We start from the raw sequence: 21,714 nt of genomic DNA, 5'->3' as shown, positions 1-21,714 counted from the left end.
TCCTTATTGCATTTGATAATTCTCCAGGGTGTTATCAAGTTGACTTCAGGTGTAGATTATATCCCTGATATGTACACTTGGAGTTTACTGGTAGAGAACATCTTTTAGATTTCATCTTCATATCTATACATCTAAAACGTTGTTATAGTCATGGGTCTACATTTAAATCATGTTCATGGTCACACATTAAGACATCCATTTGATATTAATTTTAATGTTATTTAATATACACCAATGTTCAGTGTATCCAGTCGTAGGCATATATTTGCCAGAGGTTTCTGTCAGGGGATGATGTGGAAATGAGTAAGCAAGCAAGCAAGCAAGCAAGCAAACAAGCAAACAAGCAAACAAACAAATGGTGCCATCTACAGATATATAGAATATCTCAACTAATTTTAAATGGCTGTGGTGAAGCTGCTGTTTTTCCCATTTCATTTATTTATTTTCTAATCATTTTTTATCCTGATATCAGTGCTGAGGGGTGGTGGCGTCGTTCTCATTCTGATCTGAGCTCATTCTGGGCATCAGATCAGACATATTGTTTAACCAGGTGAAGCAGCCTTTGTCTGCTCAAGCTTTTGTCCTTCAGACTTATGTGCTGGCATCTAAACCTCCAGCTGCAGACTAACTCAGTCTCTCTACAGTCTCTGCACTGGAGAAATAGGCATTATTACCATGGTTACCACGACTGTGGCCTGCGCACTGAAACTTGACACAGAATACACAAAAACCCTAAAATGAATGTAACGTTTCTATTCCAGAACACAGATGTAACAAAACGTTTGGATTACAGACACCATCCTCTCATGAAATACAATTAATGACAATTCAGATGTTCAAAATAAATGTCACCTTAAAACGACATCGCAGAGAGAATGAGATAATGTTTGTGTTGTGAGCCTGATGCATCCAGCGATTGTGTGTCCTGGTTTTAAATGGCCACGGCTGCTGTTACAGTCCAAACCCACTAACTTTCTCTCCTTGATTCCTCCAGTGTTTGTGTGCCTTTTATAAAACCTGCTGTATGTTTACCTTGACTTTATTCCATCTGTCTCTGCTTTTATTGCACCTTCTTCTCTCGTCTTACAACCTTAAATCAGGCTAATAATCAGATGTTTGACTATTACTGATTGTCTTATTGTAATTAAAAATATGAAACAGCTTCAACTCCAGATGTAGATAGCTTTTATAAAATGTGCTGTTCTTTTCTGCTTTGACTACATTTTTCATACTATTTCCTTTTTGATGCTAGATTACTGGATTATGCGAGGAAAACATAATCCAGGCTCCGGTTTATCAGAGGATTTTTGTTTTGGAAGCCTTCCTGGGTGCAGTAGCTGTGTTTGTACTGTAGTTTGTACTGCAGCTTTCTCTTGCCGTACTTTCCTCCTCTCTTTCTCTCCCCCCCTCTGCTTTGTATTGACTCACCGCTGCCTCTGCTGTCTGGCTGTGTGAACTGCATGTTGGTAACGCCAAGGGGTCACTCTGGCTGACCTCACTGAGAAGAAGAAAGGAAAGTTTGGCTGGTTCACCCAGTCCACAGAGACACAGGGTAAAACTGTGCACGTGTGTGTGGCCGCGTGTCAGCACATGTTCACATGCGTTGCCATGGTGGTTGCTTATGCTTGCATGTGCTTTCCTGTGTTTGCCCTTGTGTGTGCATGCCTGTCGGTCAGTACATCACACAACATGCATGTCATTTCTGTGCACAATGCTAACAGAAATAAAATAATAACACAAGCAGAAAAACCTCAAAGTATTCAAAGACCAGGGTTTTAAAAGTAATCTAAAATCATTGGTCGATCATCAGATCCAGTCCATAAAATCTAACATATATTCAATCTGAATTCAATGAAAATACATTTGTTAGTTCACCTTATTTACGATTAAGCACATTTGACTTAAATACATTATATGATTGGCTAGGTTAGTGGTAAAGAAATGCAATATATGCTGCAATGCTGGTCTCCAACTGCAGCAAACAGAAAAACAAAGCAAAAGTGGCAGGTACCTCATTATAAGCACACTTCAGTGTTTTTATAAAGAATTCTAATAACACAGTTTCCCCTTACATTTAAATGTATTTAGATACACAGTTGTATCTAATGCAGAGGCTTTTGCATGTAATGTATAATATCTACAGAACTATTCATTTATTCATCATTTTGAAGTTTCGTGCATTCAGATTCCTCATTCATACTCATTGAAATTCATTTCCCATGTATTAAGACAGTTTCACACACATACAGTGTATATGGTTGCCATATATATACTGTATGCTGTAACTCTGTCTCTACAGTGTGGCTAATTCTTGTTTAGCACACAGACCTGGACCACAAATACTTCGACTAAATTCCAATTCTGAAGCCATTAAATATAAAGATTTATTTTAAAAAAATTAGATTTTTAATCATTTTGATAATCGGAGTCTTTAAACCAGTCCAGTTTGACTCAGGTCTGGCAGCATGTATGTACTCACTCTGTGATCACTTTTTTTTTTTTTCAGAAATCCCATCATTTTGTTGTGTTCAGGAGAGATTCAAACCCAAACAAAGCGTTCTGTTTTCAAGGACAAAACCCGATCACTTGCAGATGGAATCCCTCCAGCGCTTCAACCTGCTCCTGCGTTTTCTTGTGTTAGTGTTGACGTGGTTTGGCTTGGCTTGTTTCAGCTCGACCAAAACGATCCGAGATTCCAACCAAAACGCTTCTGCACAGGTAGTTTTTCCCCAGTCCAACCAGTTAAAGAGCGGAGCTGTCATGAATCAAACCAAACCAAACACGAGTGGGTGTGAGCCGGAAAAAAGGATGTGATTTATATCTGCCCAATCGGTTCGTATGGGGAGACACTTCAGGCGCGTTGTTTTTGTTTGTGTGACGCAGCGAGCATGCCGAGCGAGAACGAGTCGGCGAACACGGACAACCACGCTGGCGCGGATGCCAAATCGCCCTGCTGTGGCCCGCTGTGGTGAGTTCTCCTCTTTAATAAAAGTATTCCCAAAACGGCGAAAATGTTGCCTTTGTTTAAAGTCTCTCAATATTTTGTTTCCCCCAGTCAAAAAATAACTAAGTCAAAATTCAGGTTAGTGATGGGAGTTGTGTTCTAACTCATGGTGGATGTGCACCTAATTCATTTCTCTGATCCAACCTGTCCCGCATGGCTCGCTCTTCCCGCGTCTGTCTTGATTCCAGGTTTCTCCCGATCGCCGCATGTCTTCTCCTTGTTCATAAAATCGAGTCTGAATCCCCTATAATCACCTCCGTCAATGCCGACGCTGTCACGTCACATCACATATCGTCTAAATAATCCCCACCATAGAACTAAAGCATCAGAAATCTTGTGTTGAAGTCTGTTTTTCTCCCAGCCGCCAGTGGAGGCGCTGGAACCGCTTCTGCCGCAGGAAGTGCCGCGCCGCTGTGAAATCCGTCACATTTTACTGGCTGGTCATCATCCTGGTGTTCCTCAACACTCTCACCATTGCCTCTGAGCACTACAACCAGCCAGACTGGCTGACCGAAGTCCAGGGTTGGTCCCGCTCTGATCTGTCTCGTGCCCAAGTCCACCTGGGCGACCCACACCGCTGAGATTCTGCTGCTCTGTTTCGCCGCAGACGTTGCCAACAAAGTCCTCCTGGCCATGTTCACCCTGGAGATGCTCGTGAAGTTGTACAGCCTGGGGCTGCAGGCCTACTTTGTGTCGCTGTTTAATCGCTTCGACTGTTTCGTGGTGTGCGGCGGCATCGTGGAGACCATCCTGGTGGAGCTCGCTATCATGTCGCCGCTCGGTATCTCCGTCTTCCGCTGCGTACGACTCCTGCGGATCTTCAAGGTCACGCGGTGAGCGATGTGGTTTTATCCCTCCTGGATGAGCCAGAATTCCACAGTGAGATGACACTGACTAATGGGATTTATCTCCCACATATATTTCCCACTGCAGACATTGGGCGTCTCTCAGCAACCTGGTGGCCTCCCTGCTGAACTCCATGAAGTCCATCGCCTCTCTGTTGCTGCTGCTCTTCCTCTTCATCATCATCTTTTCCCTGCTGGGCATGCAGCTTTTCGGGGGGAAGTTTAATTTTGACGAGACTGTGACCAAAAGAAGCACTTTTGACAACTTCCCTCAGGCTCTGCTCACTGTGTTCCAGGTGACGGCAGGGTTTTATTGGAGCGCTTTGTAAAGAACGCTGTTAGGAAATGCTGTAAAGAATACAAAAGAGGGTTCAGAGTAAAGAAAATTCTCGCTCGACCAAAACTTTTACACGGTTGCAAACATCTATTTTTCTATTTGTTATTGTCTGCATTTCATCTGGCAGATCCTGACAGGAGAAGACTGGAATACTGTGATGTACGATGGCATCATGGCGTACGGCGGGCCGGCCTCCTCTGGAATGTTGGTCTCCATTTACTTCATCATCCTCTTCATCTGTGGAAATTGTATCCTACAAACACACACTTGTTATTGTACTTCTATCTTTGTGAGGACTTTCCTAGACATAATAAATTTCCCTAGCTATCCCAACTGACCCCCTGATCCTAAATCCAATTTTAACCCCAACCTTGAAACCACACCTTAGTCCACCAACATTCATTTAAAGTTGTGAGGACCAGCCAAAATGTTCTCAATCCTGAAAAAGACCTCACTTTGCCAGTAGAATGAGAATTTTGGAACTCGGTATGTAGCAAGTACAAGAGCAGACACAGAGAATAAATGTGAATAAAATCTTTGTGGACTGTTGGCGAGTGTTTTCTCCTTAAGTCACATGACCAGACATCCTGCTAAATGTCTTCTTGGCTATCGCTGTTGACAACCTGGCAGATGCAGAAAGCCTCAACACAGCACAGAAGGAAGAAGAAGAAGCAAAGAAGAGGAGGAACAGTGCCAAGTACAGTTCCAAGAAATTTCCATTTTTACTTTTAGTTTTTCCATGTACCTTCTGTTGCAAGATCATTGAAACCATTTGGATCTATTTTATTTGTTTCCAACAGGGATAATAGAGTGGATCTAATAGAAGGCAAAGAGACCAAGGTAAAACTTTACATTGTCTTTGCAGTTCATGTCATTTAATCCTAATGAATTCATTGGTTTTAAATGACTGGTCTTTGCATGATTTGAGTGTGAATCCTGATCACTGTGTGTAGGCTCTTTCACAGGTTCTGTTGATGGAAGACAAGGAGTCTAATCCTGAAGTCAACTCACCAGGTAAAACTTGTCTTTATGAACAGGAAACCAAAAGCTGATAAGAGAACATTCAAGTCCTCTTCTGCTTAAAGCAGCATACCTTATTATTACACTTAACATCCACTCCGTTATTAAAATTAATATTGGCATCATGCAAACATTCACTTAAGTAGAAAGTGTTTGTTTACGTGCTTAAAAATACTAAATTTAAGTACTTGAAAAAAGTCTAGAAAAACCAACAAAAACGTAATTTTATTTCAGTTTCTGATGATGATGAGGAGGAGGAGAATTATGAGGACCTCCCAGAAGTCCCACCGGGGCCTCGCCCTCAGAGGTTGTCTGAACTCACCATCAAGGAGAAGATTCCACCCATCCCAGCAGGAAGCGCCTTCTTCGTCTTCAGTAGCACCAACCCGTGAGTTGCCAAGACATGGAGCAATAATTACAGACGTGCCACCACGCCTGCTCAATGACTCTTTTATTCTGTTCTGCCCCAGGTTCCGTGTGTTCTGCCACAAACTGATCAACCACCAGATCTTCACCAACCTCATCTTGGTCTTCATCATGCTCAGCTCCGTGTCCCTGGCTGCCGAGGACCCCATACGCAACTTCTCGGCCCGCAACATCGTATGTAAACACTCCCTGTTTGCACTCTCTGTAGGTTTCGGGGGAAAGCGTTTGGCTCTCGCTGTCTGATGATGCTAATATCCCGGAATGACTTGATGACTTGAACTTGTGCATTGCCTCTTGCAGATACTTGGTTATTTTGACTATGCTTTCACCGCAATCTTTACTGTTGAGATCCTGTTGAAGGTAAATGACCTGTGTGCTGTGCTGTGCTGTCATGGGTAGAGCTTCAGTAACCCTGCGTGCTTGTGTCACTCTGATTGCCTCCTCAGATCCTAGGCTATGCAGACTATGTCTTCACTAGTATGTTTACATTTGAGATCCTTATTAAGGTAAACATTAATAAAAAAAAGAGAGAAAAAACAGCCCTACCTTTGCAACAGCCAAACCACGTCCAAGCTTGCTGCACACGTCCACCCTCCCTCCATTAGTTCTCTGTATCCGTCCTTTATTTCGGTCAAGAAGACTGCCTGGTTGTTTTGTTGTCATGGTACCAATCTGTCACTGTCAAGATGACATGTTTTGTCTGATAATATACTTGTTTGTAAGTCTAATCCAGATCACCCTTCCGCTTTATCCCCGGCTAGCCTAATGGATACTTGCTAAATTGTTAAACCTTAAAGGCTAATTTAAAAAAACACAATTAATTTAAAATAAAATGACTGAAATGCATTTCGTTTCCACATTCATCCAAAGAAACAACAATACGGTCACTTTTTCTGACCGTACCATTGTTTTAGAATGAAATCTTCCACCTTTTCTGTGTGCTTGCTGTATGAAACCAGGTAAATCTCACAGATTAAGGCTGGAAAATTTGAAGAAAAGAGGATTAAAGGCCCCATTTTTTCTGAAGCATTTTCACTTATCTGCACTGGAAATGAGTGTGGCAGCTTGTGGATAATGTCCCTAATCTTTCATCTGAACTTATATCACTGTTTGTGTGCGTTTCGTGTGTGGGTGTGTGCAGCTCTGCATGCACATGTTTGCTACGTAACTGACCTCTGACTGTCTCATCTTTGCAGTTTTCCCTTTAATAGTCAAATGTCTTGTAAAAACCAGTTCAAGCCATTGTTGCTTAGGATGCTACAATTATTGTTTAATTAAAAAGCCATTGACCTTTTGGAAATCAACCACCTTTGACTGTATTTACTGTGTTAAATGAGAGACGTGTGTTCAGTGTGGACTGAGCCTGGACTCTCCTCTGTTCAGATGACAGCGTTCGGAGCGTTTCTCCATCAAGGAGCATTTTGTCGGAACTACTTCAACCTTTTGGATCTGCTGGTGGTCGGAGTGTCTCTGGTCTCCTTCGGCATTCAGTGAGTGCTGCTCAGTCACTTTTGAATTCCTGAGTATTTAAAGGAGTGAGGTAATGTGGTTGATCCTTCATAAAACTGCCCAAGTTTCAGGCAAATGCCACACCGGATCATAAAATGGACCTGACTGGCCAGGAAATGGAATGGAGGAAGTTTACGCTACCAGAATCCTCCGCAGTAGAATCCATTGTTATGTGTTTTTCTATGGCAGGTCCTCTGCTATCTCAGTCGTGAAGATCCTTCGTGTTTTAAGAGTCCTTCGTCCACTCAGGGCCATCAATAGAGCCAAAGGCCTCAAGGTGAGAACAGCAAGAACACGACCCGATGCCCATTTTTCCGCTGTCAATGGACTCCTGTCGCTGAGTGGCGCCGCCTGTTTTGCAGCACGTGGTCCAGTGTGTCTTCGTGGCCATCAGGACCATCGGTAACATCATGATTGTCACCACGCTGCTGCAGTTCATGTTCGCCTGTATCGGAGTGCAGCTCTTTAAGGTACTGTACGGGGTCCCCGCTGGAAGATAAGAACAGAATAAACCACAATGGTCGGCCCAAAGGGCAGCTTTGAGTTTCTCCGCTCTGATTTTCAACGCAGGGAAATTTTATCGCTGCACCGATGATGCAAAGTCCAGTCCAGAGGAGTGCAAGTGAGTTTGTTTCGTTTCTATCTTTGGGCAGCGAGCACTTTCAGAGGTGTGTATATGTAGCTGACATTTCATTACTAAAACCCAGAGGCACCTACATTCTGTACAACAACGGGGATGCAGCGCTGCCTATGGCGAAGGAGAGGATCTGGTACAACAGCGACTTCAACTTTGACAATGTCCTCATGGCCATGATGGCCCTCTTTACTGTCTCCACCTTTGAAGGATGGCCCACGTAAGTGTGCTGTCGAGACGGTAAAATCCACCCTTGTATTCACCAGTATTTCCTCAACTGTTTCTGGGTTTTGGGTTCTTCTCTGCAGGCTTCTGTACAAGGCTATTGACTCCAACAAAGAGAACATGGGTCCCATCTACAACTACCGCATCGAGATCTCCATCTTCTTCATCATCTACATCATCATCATCGCTTTCTTCATGATGAACATCTTTGTCGGTTTTGTTATTGTCACCTTTCAGGAGCAGGGGGAGAAAGAATACAAAAACTGCGAACTGGACAAGAACCAGGTAGGAGCCCTGTATGTGAGAAGGATTCTCTGTATGTGAGAAGGATTCTCTGTATGTGAGAAGGATTCTCACATACATTTCAGAAATCACATGCTAAATGAACTCCATCGTCCACGAGTTGTGACACTGTAGAACACCAACACCCAGTTCTGGCTTACCTCCATTGGAAGTTGTACTCGTGTCTGTCTGTGTGCTCCCGCAGCGTCAGTGTGTGGAATACGCTCTTAAAGCTCGTCCACTGCGGAGATATATCCCCAAAAACCCGTACCAGTACAAGTTCTGGTACGTGGTGAACTCTACTGGCTTCGAGTATGTCATGTTCATACTTATCATCCTCAACACCTTGTGTCTGGCCATTCAGGTAAGTTGGTCACCTCAGATCTACACATGTACAATATTTCAGAAAAATAAATTTCACCAACCCAAATCTGTCTTTTTCCAGCACCATGGTCAGTCTCATTTGTTCAACTATGCCATGGACATCCTCAACATGGTTTTCACTGGGGTTTTCACTGTGGAGATGATCCTCAAGCTCATTGCCTTCAAACCCAGAGTGAGTCTCTCCTCTCCTCTCCTCTCCTCTCCTCTCCTCTCCTCTCCTCTCCTCTCCTCTCCTCTCCTCTCCCCTCCCCTCCCCTCCCCTCCCCTCCCCTCCCCTCCTCTCCTCTCCTCTCCTCTCCCCTCCCCTCCCCCTCCTCTCCTCTCCTCTCCTCTCCTCTCCTCTGCTCTCCTCTCCTCCTCCCCTCCCCTCCCCTCCCCTCCCCTCCCCTCCTCCCCTCCCCTCCCCTCCCCTCCCCTCTCCCCTCCCCTCCTCCTCTCCTCTCCCCTCCCCCTCCCCTCCTCTCCTCTCCTCTCCTCTCCCCTCCCCTCCTCCCCTCCCCTGCCCTCCCCTCCCCTCCCCTCCCCTCCCCTCCCCTCCCCTCCCCTCTCCCCTCCCCTCCTCCTCTACTCTCCCCTCCCCTCCCCTCCTCTCCTCTCCTCTCCTCTCCCCTCCCCTCCTCCCCTCCCCTGCCCTCCCCTCCCCTCCCCTCTCCTCTCCTCTCCTCTCCTCTCCCTCTCCTCTCCTCTCCCCTCCCCTCCCCTCCCCTCCCCTCCCCTCCTCTCCTCTCCTCTCCTCTCCCCTCCCCTCCCCTCCTCTCCTCTCCTCTCCTCTCCTCTCCTCTGCTCTCCTCTCCTCCTCCCCTCCCCTCCCCTCCCCTCCCCTCCTCCCCTCCCCCTCCCCTCCCCTCCCCTCCCGTCTCCCCTCCCCTCCTCCTCTACTCTCCCCTCCCCTCCCCTCCTCTCCTCTCCTCTCCTCTCCTCTCCCCTCCCCTCCTCCCCTCCCCTGCCCTCCCCTCCCCTCCCCTCCCCTCCTCCTCTCCTCTCCTCTCCTCTCCTCTCCTCACATTACACAATTTGATTTATAGCGACCCCTGCTGGACCACAGGGAATTACAGCAATCTTTCAACAATTGTCGATGTATTCAAAGACACCCCAGAGGCTCTTCCCTGCACCTCTGTGGACTGTTGTGACTCCTCTTCCAGTTATTCCTCATCAGGGTCCTTCAGTGCTCCTCACCCCTCTGTTCCTCTCCTCTTCCCCTCTTCCCCTCTTCCCCTCCCCCGCTGGCTGCGCATGCTGCCATGTTCAGGGCTACGTCAGGGACCCCTGGAACGTCTTCGACGCTCTAGTGGTGATCGGCAGTGTAGTCGACATCATACTCAGCCAGGTAGACTGACATCACGTGTGTGCCACTCTGTCGTTCCCTCGTCCTGCTCTGTCACCTCTTCTCCTCCACTCATTTCTTTCCTCCCTGTCCTACTTTTGTGTTTTTATTTTGCTTTTTTCTTGGTCCGTTTGTTTGAACCATTATTGGCCAGGATGAGTCCTTCAATGAGTCCCAGAGACTTCATACATGGTGACATCAGAGAACAGTGTTAGATTCCAACAGATGCGTTAAATGTTTCAAAAAGACGAGTAATGGTAACATTGTTCCAAACATGTTGTCGTCCATTTTGTTTTCTCAGTCAGCACAGTCTTACAGTTATAGTTTACAGTAGCTTAGTTTTAAATGAGTCCACCTTAAATGTCACCTTTAGCTTCCGTTGCTTCTATCAAGTCACAACTTTTAATGTCATCTTTCTGCCATTCACACTCCTTTTCTCCCTTGCTCTGTTTTCTCTGTTTCTCTTTTTTTTGTGTGTCTTTGTCACGTGTGCTCACAGAACTATTTTGCTGATGCATGGAACACATTTGATGCCTTAATTGTTGTGGGTAGCGTGGTTGATATTGCCATCACTGAGATCAATGTAAGTAGTCATTTTGGCACCCACACATGTCTGCCTCATTTTGACACAACAGAGGGCCTTGTAGTAGGCCCGCAGTTAAAGTTGCATTTCATCGATCTGTTTCACGGCTCATTGGAAGAGTTATAATGCAATTACTTTTTTCCAAATTTGCTTTATCTGCTATGCTGCTACTTCAAGGCCTGTCTGGTTTGCAGTAACTCTAACCCCTTAAAGTTTGGTTTTAATGTTTTTAATGTATGTGACGTGTTGAGAGGCGCTTTGTTGGGCGCTATTAGCAAACCAGTGGTCGCTCATTTGAATGTGGGACTGTTGAGTAGGAGAAGAGTTCCCATAGCAGTTCTACACTCAACAACTCTGCAGGAGACCACAGCTGACTTGTCTCAGACCAGAGAGGCAAAACTTTTGCTTCCTCATTCTACCTCGATCCTACAGCTGAAGTGCAAATTCACTTCAGGTGCTCCTGTTTGCCACCTGAACAGGTGACTAGACCACCTATAGTTAAATAGGTCACTATTTCATAAAGAGAGGGATAATCCAGGAATAGTCCAAGGCCAAGCAAGGAGGCCTCAAAGAGCAGTCATCATGCTTTTGGACTTGGCCAAGCACCATGTCTCAGCCTGGTCCAAGTACAAGGGTTCACTCTGTGTTCCTTGATCATAACAACACTGCTTCCCAAAGGTTTGGCTGCAGATGCATTCTAATAAGCTGGCCAGACCTTGCTATCGGTCCGCCTGGCTCTGGGTTGTGTTGGAGGAATTAAGGAGATCATTGAAAAATCCCATCCACTGCCTGATTATAATATTTCCTTATTAGAATCCAGCAGCTTCCTGTCCTCACTGAAATCTGGATGGTGATGAGTCGCTGAAACCTAAACTCGCCACACATCTGGGGTTTAGTGTCTTTACCTCCCAACCATCCTCACTAACTAACCAGGCTTTGCAGGACAGCTTGAATGAACCCTAGTTTAGATGGTTAAATTAGGTTCTCAAGAATAGCACAATTTATCAATTTTACCAGATAATTCACACTCAGAGATAATTACCTTGTCAACAATAATTACCTTGTGTGCTGTTAAGATGATTATCTGTGGGGCTTATGCATGAGCTCACAGTGAGAATGTTCTTGTTTAAACACGTGGGTTAAATCAGAGGTCGTGATATCTGATTGTCTGGTGCTGTGCAGCTGTTTGGTCTACCTCGGATTAACCTTAGGCTTTTGATTTCAAGTCGGCAGCCATTCCTGTCGTCAAGGTGATAGTGGATCCAGGGGTAAGAAACCCCCCTTTGTTTGAATTCGAGTCCGCTCATTCTGCTGTGATCATCCCAAAGTCAAAACTTTGAGATATTTTTGTCATTGCTTTGACGTTGAGCTCGCTGTTTCTGTGTGAATCCACCTTTGTCGCCATTATTTCATGGTTCAGTCAACATTTAAAGGTCTTGGCTTGTCTGTGTGCATGAGAGGGGGCAGAAAAACAGGCCTCAGTGGGTTTTCTCACAATTTCAACACGGCTGCAAAGTAAATCGTCCTCTTGTTTCCGTTCAAAAAAACCTGCATGACAAAACCAGAAACCATGTTGATGTCTGTATCACCTATCAAAGGTAGATTTGCAATGGTCTTGTTGTTGGTTTGGCTCCGCCTGTTGATGATTTCAGGAACCACAGGAGTCCAGAATGTAAATGTATTATGTGTGTAAGTTCTGCAGATCTCTTTGTGGCATGGTCCGCATGTGCATCACAGTGCGTCCTGTAAAACTGTGCAGACGTCAGCAATGGGAAGGCGAATTCAGAGCAGCACTGATTCCTTTTTGCATCGTATTTCAGTACTTATGAATGCATGCGTCACTGATCGCATGAATGATAAATTGAGTTTCATCCCTGCATTTGCTTGGAAGCTGCATCGTCCAGGCTTTTCTTCCTCTCCTCACTTTTAACGTTCCTGCCCTCAGAACACGGAGGACAGCGCTCGCATCTCAATCACCTTCTTCCGCTTATTTAGAGTGATGAGGCTGGTCAAGCTCCTGAGCAGAGGGGAGGGGATCAGGACTCTTCTGTGGACCTTTATTAAATCCTTCCAGGTGAGGCTGCGACAGCCGGTACACACCGTTTGTTTAGGTAATACCTGAAAATGGCAGTAAAACCACAATGTATAGTGAGCAGATGATGAAATTGAATTCCAATGAGAAGATAATCCCCATTGCAGTCCAAAAGCTTTCGGATCAGGTCAATTGGGGGATAAATTGTTCCTAAAGTGGGTTAGTGAACCGATGGTTGGGGAGATGGATGGAAATGCAGTGCCTAAAGTTTCCAACCTGCTTCTTTTTCCCCACCAAGGCCCTTCCCTACGTCGCGCTCCTGATAGCCATGCTCTTCTTCATCTATGCTGTAATCGGAATGCAGGTGATTTGTTCTTCTGATCCAACCCACTCTCAGAAATGCTGCCGCCTTCAGTGCCACTCTATTATGTGGGAAAGATTAGATAATCAGGTGACATTTCTTTGTTTCTACAGGTTTTTGGGAAAATAGCCATGGTCGACGGAACGCAAATCAATCGCAACAACAACTTTCAAACCTTCCCTCAAGCTGTCCTGATGCTCTTCAGGTGTGCGTCTGAGTTAAAGCCAACGATAAATTGAAGTAGTGTGTTTCCCCTCTCACTCGGGTCATTGTTCCCCGCGCTGTGATAGGTGCGCCACAGGTGAGGCCTGGCAGGAGATCATGCTGGCCTGCCTGCCAGGGAAGCTTTGCGACTCAGAGTCAGACTACAACCCCGGCGAGGAGCGAACCTGCGGCAGCGGCTTCGCCATCTTCTACTTCATCAGCTTTTACATGCTCTGTGCTTTTCTGGTAACTTTCAATCCGACTGTTTCTCGTCTTCCCGTAAACTCAACCAAACACAACCGGGGTTTCTCGTGTCTGTTTCAGATCATTAATCTATTCGTAGCCGTCATCATGGATAACTTTGACTACCTGACGCGTGATTGGTCAATCCTTGGACCACATCATCTCGATGAGTTTAAAAGGATTTGGTCTGAATACGACCCTGAAGCCAAGTGAGTGTCTCGGAGAAGAGGAAAATGTGTCCTATTTCCTTAAATTGCGCGTTCCCTCGTGTTGACTGCGCCTGATGGCGTGCTGCCTTTTATGTGAATGTGTGTGGTCGTCAGGGGTCGGATAAAGCACCTTGATGTGGTGACCCTGTTGAGGAGGATCCAGCCCCCGCTGGGCTTTGGCAAGCTTTGTCCTCACAGAGTGGCCTGTAAGGTGGGTTTCCACAACTCGACAACACGCGACTCTCTGGACGTGGGGAGTGTTGAGAAAATACAGGACTTCTTAACGTCCACATTTAATACGCCTCCGTCCGCATCCTGTTGCAGCGCCTGGTGGCGATGAACATGCCCCTCAACAGTGACGGGACAGTCATGTTTAATGCCACCTTGTTCGCTCTGGTCCGCACCGCTCTCAAGATTAAGACGGAGGGTGAGTCTGCACCATTTATCTACCACATTCAAGTCTCGGCGTGTCGGGATTCTGATTCGGGTGAACATTTATTAGCAGAAATCGAGATTTTCAGCATACTGACCTTCAAACCATAGGACATCAACTGTCCACGTGAGGGAACTAAAATAATGGCAGAAATTAATTCCTCCACCAGGATAGAGATGAAAAAGCAGGGAGTGAAGTGAATTATCTTCCTTTTAGCTTTACAACACGAGTATCATTGATTCATTCCTGACTGTATATAGTCTACTTTTAAACAGTTGAATCCATCATATCCTCCAAATTTACATCTTCACCGTTTCTCAGGAAACTTGGATCAGGCCAATGAGGAGCTCAGAGCTGTGATCAAGAAGATCTGGAAGAGGACCAGCATGAAGCTGCTGGACCAAGTTGTGCCCCCTGCCGGCGGTCAGTAGTCACTACACACAGCAAACTTGGAAAAAGCGTCATATGCAACGTGTTGTCTACATGCTCCGGACTCAGAATTTAATAATTATAATTAAAGCATCTGAATTATATACTGAAAACATATGGTGTAAAAAGCACTGGCCAATATTTTCATAAATTAGATTAAGTGTAATGCCTACCTATAAGTACCAATTAGAAGTGTCTTTTTTAACTGAGCGTGTTTACATGTCCTGTAGTGGTGTCTTTGTTTTTGTGTTTGCTGTTTTATAATTTATTTGCATGTCTCTTAGCTTGTCACACTCTGTTCTCCCTTTTCTTCACGTCTTTTCTGTCGAGCTTTTCTCTTCCACAGCTGTTTCGTTGCCTGTAGAGCGCTTGATCGCCAGCCTTCTTATTTTCTCTTTCTGCCGTCTTGAGCTCTCTGGTGCAGTTCTGTTTTAGACTGGTGGCATAAAACTAGTAACTAATGTACACAAAAAAGAAAATGAGACTTTGCCCAGAACGACAACCTTCTGTCTGTACCCAGAATGTTCCCTACGTAATCATCAATTAGTCTCAGATTCATTATAAAGACAGGAATTATCACGTTTGATCTCTTTATTCTTTGAACTCTCAGATTATCTAATACAGCTGCCGGTCCATTTATCTTACAAATCACAGAAACTTGGTTTTCAACATAAATCACAGCCCAACTCACTTAAATATCTTTTTAATACATAAATGTAAAAATCCTACGTTTGTCGTTCTTTTGCAAAGTTTCCATGCTCTCTCTCTTGGGCTGAATCATGGGGTGGAGAGAAATATGGGTTAAAGACGGAGCACTGAGCTTAATTGCCATTTTAACTTCACTCATTTCAAGTGAAAAGGGGATGAAGTGAACATGGCAGAGAAAGCCTGATTCCCTGCAGCCTTTGATTCAGCCTCATGTTTCCTTTAGTCTCTCTCCCAGTTTGCTTAAGCAGCCACTTCTCTGAGTGAATCAGACCTGTGCTTGGTTGACCTCCCTGCATGGCTCTAATAGCGCTAGCTTGATTTGCTGCTCTGCCTTTTTGCCATGTATCAGCACTTTTTAACGCTGCTCCTTTCTTGCATGTGCTTCTTCTCGCTACAGATTGTGTGTCTTTAGCTGTCTGTGTGTCTTTCCTTGACCACTGTGACGGCTGTTCAGTGTAGCAAACGGAAATGTGCAGTCGCCACATTCCGCCGTGCGGCTGTGTGTAGTGAAGCAGTAGTCGTCACTCAGCAAAAATAGGTCTGTTTTCTTGGAATTTAACACTGGCTAAGCCAGATTTAGATAATGTAGGTTGAGTGTGTGTTTGTGTGTGATGTACATGCAACATAGTGACATATGAATTTTAATGTGAAAAAAATAGCCTTGTTGCGATAAGGCTGTTTGAGGGTTAAGACTTGGTTTAAGGTTAACGTTAGGAGTTTAGGTGTGATGTTAAGTTTAGGGAAAGTGGCAGTGAAATGCATGGTGTCTAGGATAGTCCCCACAAGGATAGATATACAACTGTGTGTTTGTTTCTAAGATCTATTTTGCGACTCGGTCAGTGAGTTTACTGTTTTTGTGTTGTTTTCCTTTTGCTGTTGATGGTTTTTGTTGCCTTTTTTACTTGAATACCAGGAATAATGTGTTTAAATTTAGAGCTTTTAGACGCCTTGGTTTCAAGAGCGTTTAATCCACGACGGTGGTGTCCAGGATCGGTCTGAGGAGTTTTGTTGGCTGAACGCAGCGGGTTAGACACTCTTTCAGAGTTTCAGTGTTTGGTGCTCATCCTGGAAGCCTCGGTGTGTCTGGTCTGTTCACTCAGATGACGAGGTCACTGTGGGGAAGTTCTATGCCACCTTCCTGATACAGGACTACTTCAGGAAATTCAAGAGGCGCAAAGAGCAAGGTCTTGTGGGTAAGCGCTCGAGGGAGAGGCTCAGCGCCACCATGGCTTTACAGGTGAGTCCAGCACACTTGACCTTAGAGGGTCTCCTCAGCACCATTGTGCTCCATATTACAACTCTTGTAAAAAACGTTACTTATACAACCTGGCTTTAGCTGCCATGATGTAGCGCTCCGCTGCCGACTTATTCCTCTGCTGCAGACTTTACTCTTCTTTATTGAAAATAGAAGAGCTGTCCAGGTACTTTTGCTTCTATAGCCACTGTCATTGCAGGCCGGCCTCCGCACCCTGCACGACATTGGACCAGAGATTCGCAGGGCCATATCATGTGACCTGCAGCAGGAGGGGCTGGTAGATGGTAATGAAGAAGAGGAAGAAGAGCAAATCTACAGGGTAAACCCTCAGATAATCTGTGGCTCCGTCAGCTTTTGCTGATACAACATAGAGTACAGAAATCAACATGAATTCTTTTGATATTCTTTTTTTTTTTAAATGCAAACCTTGCTTTAGTTGTTCTGGCATCTCTTTGCAGCGCAACGGAGGCCTTTTTGGGAACTACATCAACCAACTCAATGCAGACAAACAAGGTTTCTCCAATCTGACCACCGCCACCCAGCGGCCCTTGCAGATCCTACCCCTCTCCCACACCGCGGTCGAGCCCATGACCACAGTCAGGAGAGCCAGCGGAGGGGAGAGGCAGATCAACGCCTCCCCCATCCACAATCATTGTCACCACCCTCACCCCTACAACCACCCCGCCTGCCAGCAGTCACCCATCCCCTCCAATGCCAACCTCAACAACGCCAACGTGCCCTCACTTCTGGCCATGAACACTGGGAGGCAGCAGAGGTGTTTGTTAAGGCGCGACCGCCCCTCCTCCACTAAGAACGGCTCGTCAGCGTGTACTTACAGTAAAGGTGTCCATGAGAAACTGTGGAAGTCACACTCAAGCAGGTGAGTGGACAGAGCCCCAGAGAACACCAAAGTCTGTTGTATATGATGTGCTGGAAACTGCTGCAGTAATCAGTCACTGGTCACTGGATTAATCCATCCAGACAAATATAAATGGACTACTGGTGCCAGTGCACACCCTGCATTTGCCAGTAAAGGCACATTTACTATTATTATCATCATTATTATTACTATTTACAGACTGGTTCATAGCAAACTTAAAGAAACTGGCTCTAAGTGGCATTTTTATGATCCTTCTTTTCCCTTTTTCCTCTTACTAACATATTTGTTTTCCTGCTGGCACAATCACGTCACGCTGACTTCCCAGTCCACGGAGCAGGACCCTCTGCTTCGAGTCCCACATTAGGTGTGTTCAATTCGTCCCCCCCCCCCCCACACACACACACGCACACACACGCACAAACACACCACTTGAATTACATGGCGATTCCTCCCTCACAGGTCAGAAAGCAGCCTCACCGTCTCAAGGGAGGATGTCAGAGACGAGGACAGCGAGGAGGAGAGAGGCTCGGGGGAGTACTACAGCGGGGAGGAGTTTAATGAAGATGACATCATGCTTGCGAGGGACAGGTATCAAAAAATAACAGCTGACCTAGAGCTGAGCAGGACAACAATAAACGCACCGCATATAAACTGTAGCTTTGAAAAGCTTTCTCGGTTGTTAAAGTTTCGAAATCCTGGGTCCTCTTGATAAATACACATCATTTTTGTCCCTTTGTTCCTCAGGTTAGTGAAGCCTGACAAACTTGACGCCGAGGACGACGCTGCCCTGCAGGTTTCCGCCGACGACCACCTCGATGTTTTCTACGATGACGACCAGCAGCCGATATACCAAACAGACAGGCGTTCGCCCAGGAGATGGTTTCTCCCCTCACCTCAAAGTAATGCGCTTTTTTCCCCAGAGGCAGGCGTTGTATTTAGAATGAACCGACTCAGCACTTTTTTGCGCACTTGCCCACAGACTCCTGAAGTCAAAAGTGTGTGAATCCGGAATATTATTGCATGCAAGAAACAAACTCATAACTGTATTGTAGCAAACAACTGGCCATTGCTGTGTTTTCTCTGGTGGTGACCACCGACCCCCAAACTCACCTCGCTTTGGTCGTTTCAGCCTCAAAAAGGCCGCCATTCAATTTTGAGTGTCTTCGCAAAAAGAGCAGTGAAGAGGAGACCCCCCCGCCACCTTCCCCATCCTGCACAGCTCTGCCACTGCATCTGGTGCAGCAGCAGGTAGACACTCCGGCCCCAGAGGGAAATGTTGTTAGACAGAGCACGCGAGGCGTTCTGACCCATTTCCGGTAACCCTGTCAGGTGATGGCGGTGGCCGGCCTCGATGCCAGCAGACTGCGCCACCTGTCGCCAGCACGGTCGCTTTGCTCCTGGGCCACACCCCCCGCCTCACCCATCCACCTTGACGGCTCCCCTAACTACACGCCCCTGATACAGGTGCGACACGCCGTGCGATAACCTGTGCTAATCCGCTAGCATTGCTTTGCATCACTTGTGGCGTCTGCTTGACCCTGCAGGTGGACTGGCACCGATCCGATAGCGTGGGCAGCATCCCCACGGCTGTGAAGAGGAGTTTGTGGTACACGCACGGCCAGGAGCTCCCTCCCAGCCGCAGCCATTCTCCGTCACACCTGCAGCTGCCAGCTGACGGCCTCTCGCGCTTCCTGCAGAAGAGGGGCAGCGCCAACAGCTTGGTGGAGGCGGTGAGCGAAAAAAAAGCCACACAAAGAAATGAGCTTTGATTTCAGGATTTTCTCATGATTCTTCAACCGCTGATCTCAGGTGCTGATCTCCGAGGGTTTGGCAAAATACGCCAAGGACCCCAAATTCGTGTCCGCGACCAAGCACGAGATCGCGGACGCCTGCGAGATGACCATCGACGAGATGGACAGCGCCGCCAGCAACCTCCTGAACGGCGGGATGGACAACGGAAGCAGCGGGACAACCAGCAGCGGTGACTCAGACCCGGACGCGGGTCACCTCAGCGACCGCAGCGTCCGCGACTACAGCGACGAGGAGCCGAGCGCGACCGTCAAGCGTGACGAGGACCTGACCGACGAGATGATCTGCATCACCTCGCTATAGCGGCGCCTCGCGCTACGGCGACCTGGTTCGAAATCACCCTGCGACGGACTAAACGCAGACGGACAAGAGAACAAAGTGCCTTGTTTTCTCTTTCGGCGGCGTAGAAGGAGGACTGTTACTCTCTGCGAACACTGGAAGCAGAATGAATCAGGGTGGCTCCCACTCAGCAGGAATTCTGGAGACATCCCAGGGTTTTTTTTTTTCCTCTCTCCGTGATTCATTTCACAGCCTCATGAAACCAGTTTAAGCTCAAACCCGTCCACTTTCACGAATCAGCAGCCGAGAGGTGAAACATTCAGGGCGCATGTATGTCGGTGGCGAATGAAGCAACATCGGTGGCGATATCGTGGCGTCCATACTGGGTGAGGAGAACGTGGGCATTTTGTTTTGGTCTGCGTAGTTTGAACTGTGCGACGTTGCACCATAGATGCGGTCAACAGTTCACAAATATGCAAGTCAATGAAAAAAGATTGCAGGATTAGGATTAGTGTGCTGTCCATCCCATAATTAATGTGCTAGCTTGCTGCCACTCTGCCCTTCAGCATGTTGTGCCGTCTTGCTAACGCTCTGCAGGAACCAGAATGATCGATTGGTTCGGCGTGTTTTATTCTCCGGACAGGCCCAACTTAAAGCAACCCTATTTCAGAGCTCCCCGCCGTGCGCTACTCACCCAGTATTAGGCGCCAATCAAATCTGACGTGTCCGCTCACACGTGCACGCTCCACGGTGTGAACTGTGTCGGGTTCATTCACAGGTTTGACGGATGTAAGAAGTGCTGTAGTTTGATGGCAGCTTTTTTCCTCTCTGTCGGCTAATGACACCAACGTTAATTTAATGTATGTAAAATAATTTGTAATTTTTTTTTTTTAAACCATAACCTCAATATTTACATTTTAACTGCTGCTGGGGATTGTCGCACCTTCCACCTCCAGTAGAAACAAATCAGAATCGGGTAACAGAATCAAGCTGCTCCAAAACTCGCCAATCGTCTCGGCACAAACCCGGGTCGACTCTTCAGGGTTAAACTTTGCTGGTCTCAGCGTGAAACGCATATCAGCCACACGTTCCTCAGGCATATCCTTTGGTTCCACATGCACTCCACAACTCCCCTCTACCAACAACGGAAACCCAACATTCATGTTCCCGTTTCTCCACCTTGTCAAAATGAACAATGTTCTTTCAGGCCACTAACTTTTAACGTTCCACCAGAACTTCTCTTGGGCTCATTTCTAATTAACTTGAAAGGGAAACTTTACATCATTGATGATATATAAACTGCGATTTTGTTCCTAAATGTATGTAACGTGGTTTTTACATGAGATGTTGACATTGACTGTTTAATTTAATGTGTGACGTTTATTATTTTCGTGTCCCCACAAGAGATTTTGAAGGACTGGGATGATCTCAAATAGCTGCTATTTGTGGAGAAACCCCTGCCCATGCTCCACACATCCCACTGCCACTGGCTGTTTGGTGTAACACAGCTGTAAACACGCTTTCAGGTCTACAAACCAAAACTGGCTTGTCGCAATCAAAGTTCTTCTTTCCTAAACCGGTCTCTGCAAACAGAAGGGCTCCTTCATGTGTCAAACCAAAACCAAATATTGAGTCACATTACCGGGCACGTCAATATTCAGATATGATTCCAGATGTTTGTGTTTTCTTATTTGGACCTTCAGATATGCATGGAATATGAGCCAATCTGAGCCATATATTGATACATGCATGACAATAGGGAAAAAGGAAAAGCCTCTCTGAACAAGTGACTGTGCATGAAGCTAAATATGAACATCTCTATGCAATATAGAGGCGTTTCGAGCTATTTGGAAAGAAAAAGTGAAAACAGAAATGGTGACTTCTTCAACCGCTTCGTTCCCCACAGTGGCTGTGTGCTGCCCTCAAACATCAAGATTAAAGCTCAAAATTAAATCTTGAAACATCATTTGTGCTAATGTTTGTTGTCATGGTTGCGCTGCACTGTTGTATCGACAGCGGCTTCACCCAAACCTCCACTGATGTAGGTAGTTGTAGTGCCATTTTGGGTGAATTGTCCCTTTAACGGATAGATTTCCTGATTTCCTGAAGGCTAGAATTGGTCCGCTACCCTGGGCCCAGATTAGGATTTTTATCGAAAATAGACAAAAAAAAAACCACAAAAAACTTCACAAAGCTTTTTTTTGTGCAACTGACAGCTTTATTTTTGTACCACTTTGCTGCTTCACTGGTAAAACAATACAAAATCTGTACAGTGTTTGTAAAAATGTAAGTGACGAAC

At 46.1% G+C, this 21,714-nt stretch overlaps 1 protein-coding gene across 1 annotated transcript in view; it reads left to right on the top strand.

Annotated features, from left to right (window-relative positions):
* The window catches only part of cacna1db (calcium channel, voltage-dependent, L type, alpha 1D subunit, b), a 47,345-nt gene extending 25,763 nt beyond the window's left edge, over positions 1-21,582 (top strand). The window contains exons 10-52 of the mRNA XM_029833248.1: positions 1,478-1,552; positions 2,884-2,968; positions 3,056-3,082; positions 3,366-3,526; positions 3,612-3,837; positions 3,938-4,145; positions 4,314-4,434; positions 4,769-4,883; positions 4,987-5,026; positions 5,140-5,200; positions 5,441-5,594; positions 5,677-5,806; positions 5,933-5,992; positions 6,079-6,138; positions 7,016-7,122; positions 7,331-7,418; positions 7,504-7,610; positions 7,710-7,763; positions 7,849-7,995; positions 8,084-8,285; positions 8,488-8,646; positions 8,728-8,838; positions 9,916-9,993; positions 10,490-10,573; positions 11,800-11,841; positions 12,519-12,647; positions 12,904-12,969; positions 13,080-13,171; positions 13,257-13,416; positions 13,495-13,622; positions 13,737-13,833; positions 13,947-14,049; positions 14,377-14,478; positions 16,293-16,429; positions 16,647-16,766; positions 16,906-17,327; positions 17,653-17,691; positions 17,787-17,915; positions 18,072-18,226; positions 18,457-18,575; positions 18,657-18,791; positions 18,872-19,057; positions 19,137-21,582. Coding sequence (XP_029689108.1) covers positions 1,478-1,552; positions 2,884-2,968; positions 3,056-3,082; positions 3,366-3,526; positions 3,612-3,837; positions 3,938-4,145; positions 4,314-4,434; positions 4,769-4,883; positions 4,987-5,026; positions 5,140-5,200; positions 5,441-5,594; positions 5,677-5,806; positions 5,933-5,992; positions 6,079-6,138; positions 7,016-7,122; positions 7,331-7,418; positions 7,504-7,610; positions 7,710-7,763; positions 7,849-7,995; positions 8,084-8,285; positions 8,488-8,646; positions 8,728-8,838; positions 9,916-9,993; positions 10,490-10,573; positions 11,800-11,841; positions 12,519-12,647; positions 12,904-12,969; positions 13,080-13,171; positions 13,257-13,416; positions 13,495-13,622; positions 13,737-13,833; positions 13,947-14,049; positions 14,377-14,478; positions 16,293-16,429; positions 16,647-16,766; positions 16,906-17,327; positions 17,653-17,691; positions 17,787-17,915; positions 18,072-18,226; positions 18,457-18,575; positions 18,657-18,791; positions 18,872-19,057; positions 19,137-19,439 — 5,324 coding nt within the window. The 3' untranslated portion in view covers positions 19,440-21,582. The remainder of the gene's footprint in view (positions 1-1,477; positions 1,553-2,883; positions 2,969-3,055; positions 3,083-3,365; positions 3,527-3,611; positions 3,838-3,937; positions 4,146-4,313; positions 4,435-4,768; positions 4,884-4,986; positions 5,027-5,139; positions 5,201-5,440; positions 5,595-5,676; positions 5,807-5,932; positions 5,993-6,078; positions 6,139-7,015; positions 7,123-7,330; positions 7,419-7,503; positions 7,611-7,709; positions 7,764-7,848; positions 7,996-8,083; positions 8,286-8,487; positions 8,647-8,727; positions 8,839-9,915; positions 9,994-10,489; positions 10,574-11,799; positions 11,842-12,518; positions 12,648-12,903; positions 12,970-13,079; positions 13,172-13,256; positions 13,417-13,494; positions 13,623-13,736; positions 13,834-13,946; positions 14,050-14,376; positions 14,479-16,292; positions 16,430-16,646; positions 16,767-16,905; positions 17,328-17,652; positions 17,692-17,786; positions 17,916-18,071; positions 18,227-18,456; positions 18,576-18,656; positions 18,792-18,871; positions 19,058-19,136) is intronic.
* The last annotated feature ends 132 nt before the right edge of the window (positions 21,583-21,714 follow it).

Source organism: Takifugu rubripes, chromosome 3, assembly GCF_901000725.2.
Source record: "Takifugu rubripes chromosome 3, fTakRub1.2, whole genome shotgun sequence".
Classification (NCBI taxonomy): Eukaryota; Metazoa; Chordata; class Actinopteri; order Tetraodontiformes; family Tetraodontidae; genus Takifugu; species Takifugu rubripes.
Note: the sequence above shows the minus strand (reverse complement) of the source record. Positions and strands in the feature narration are given on the sequence as shown.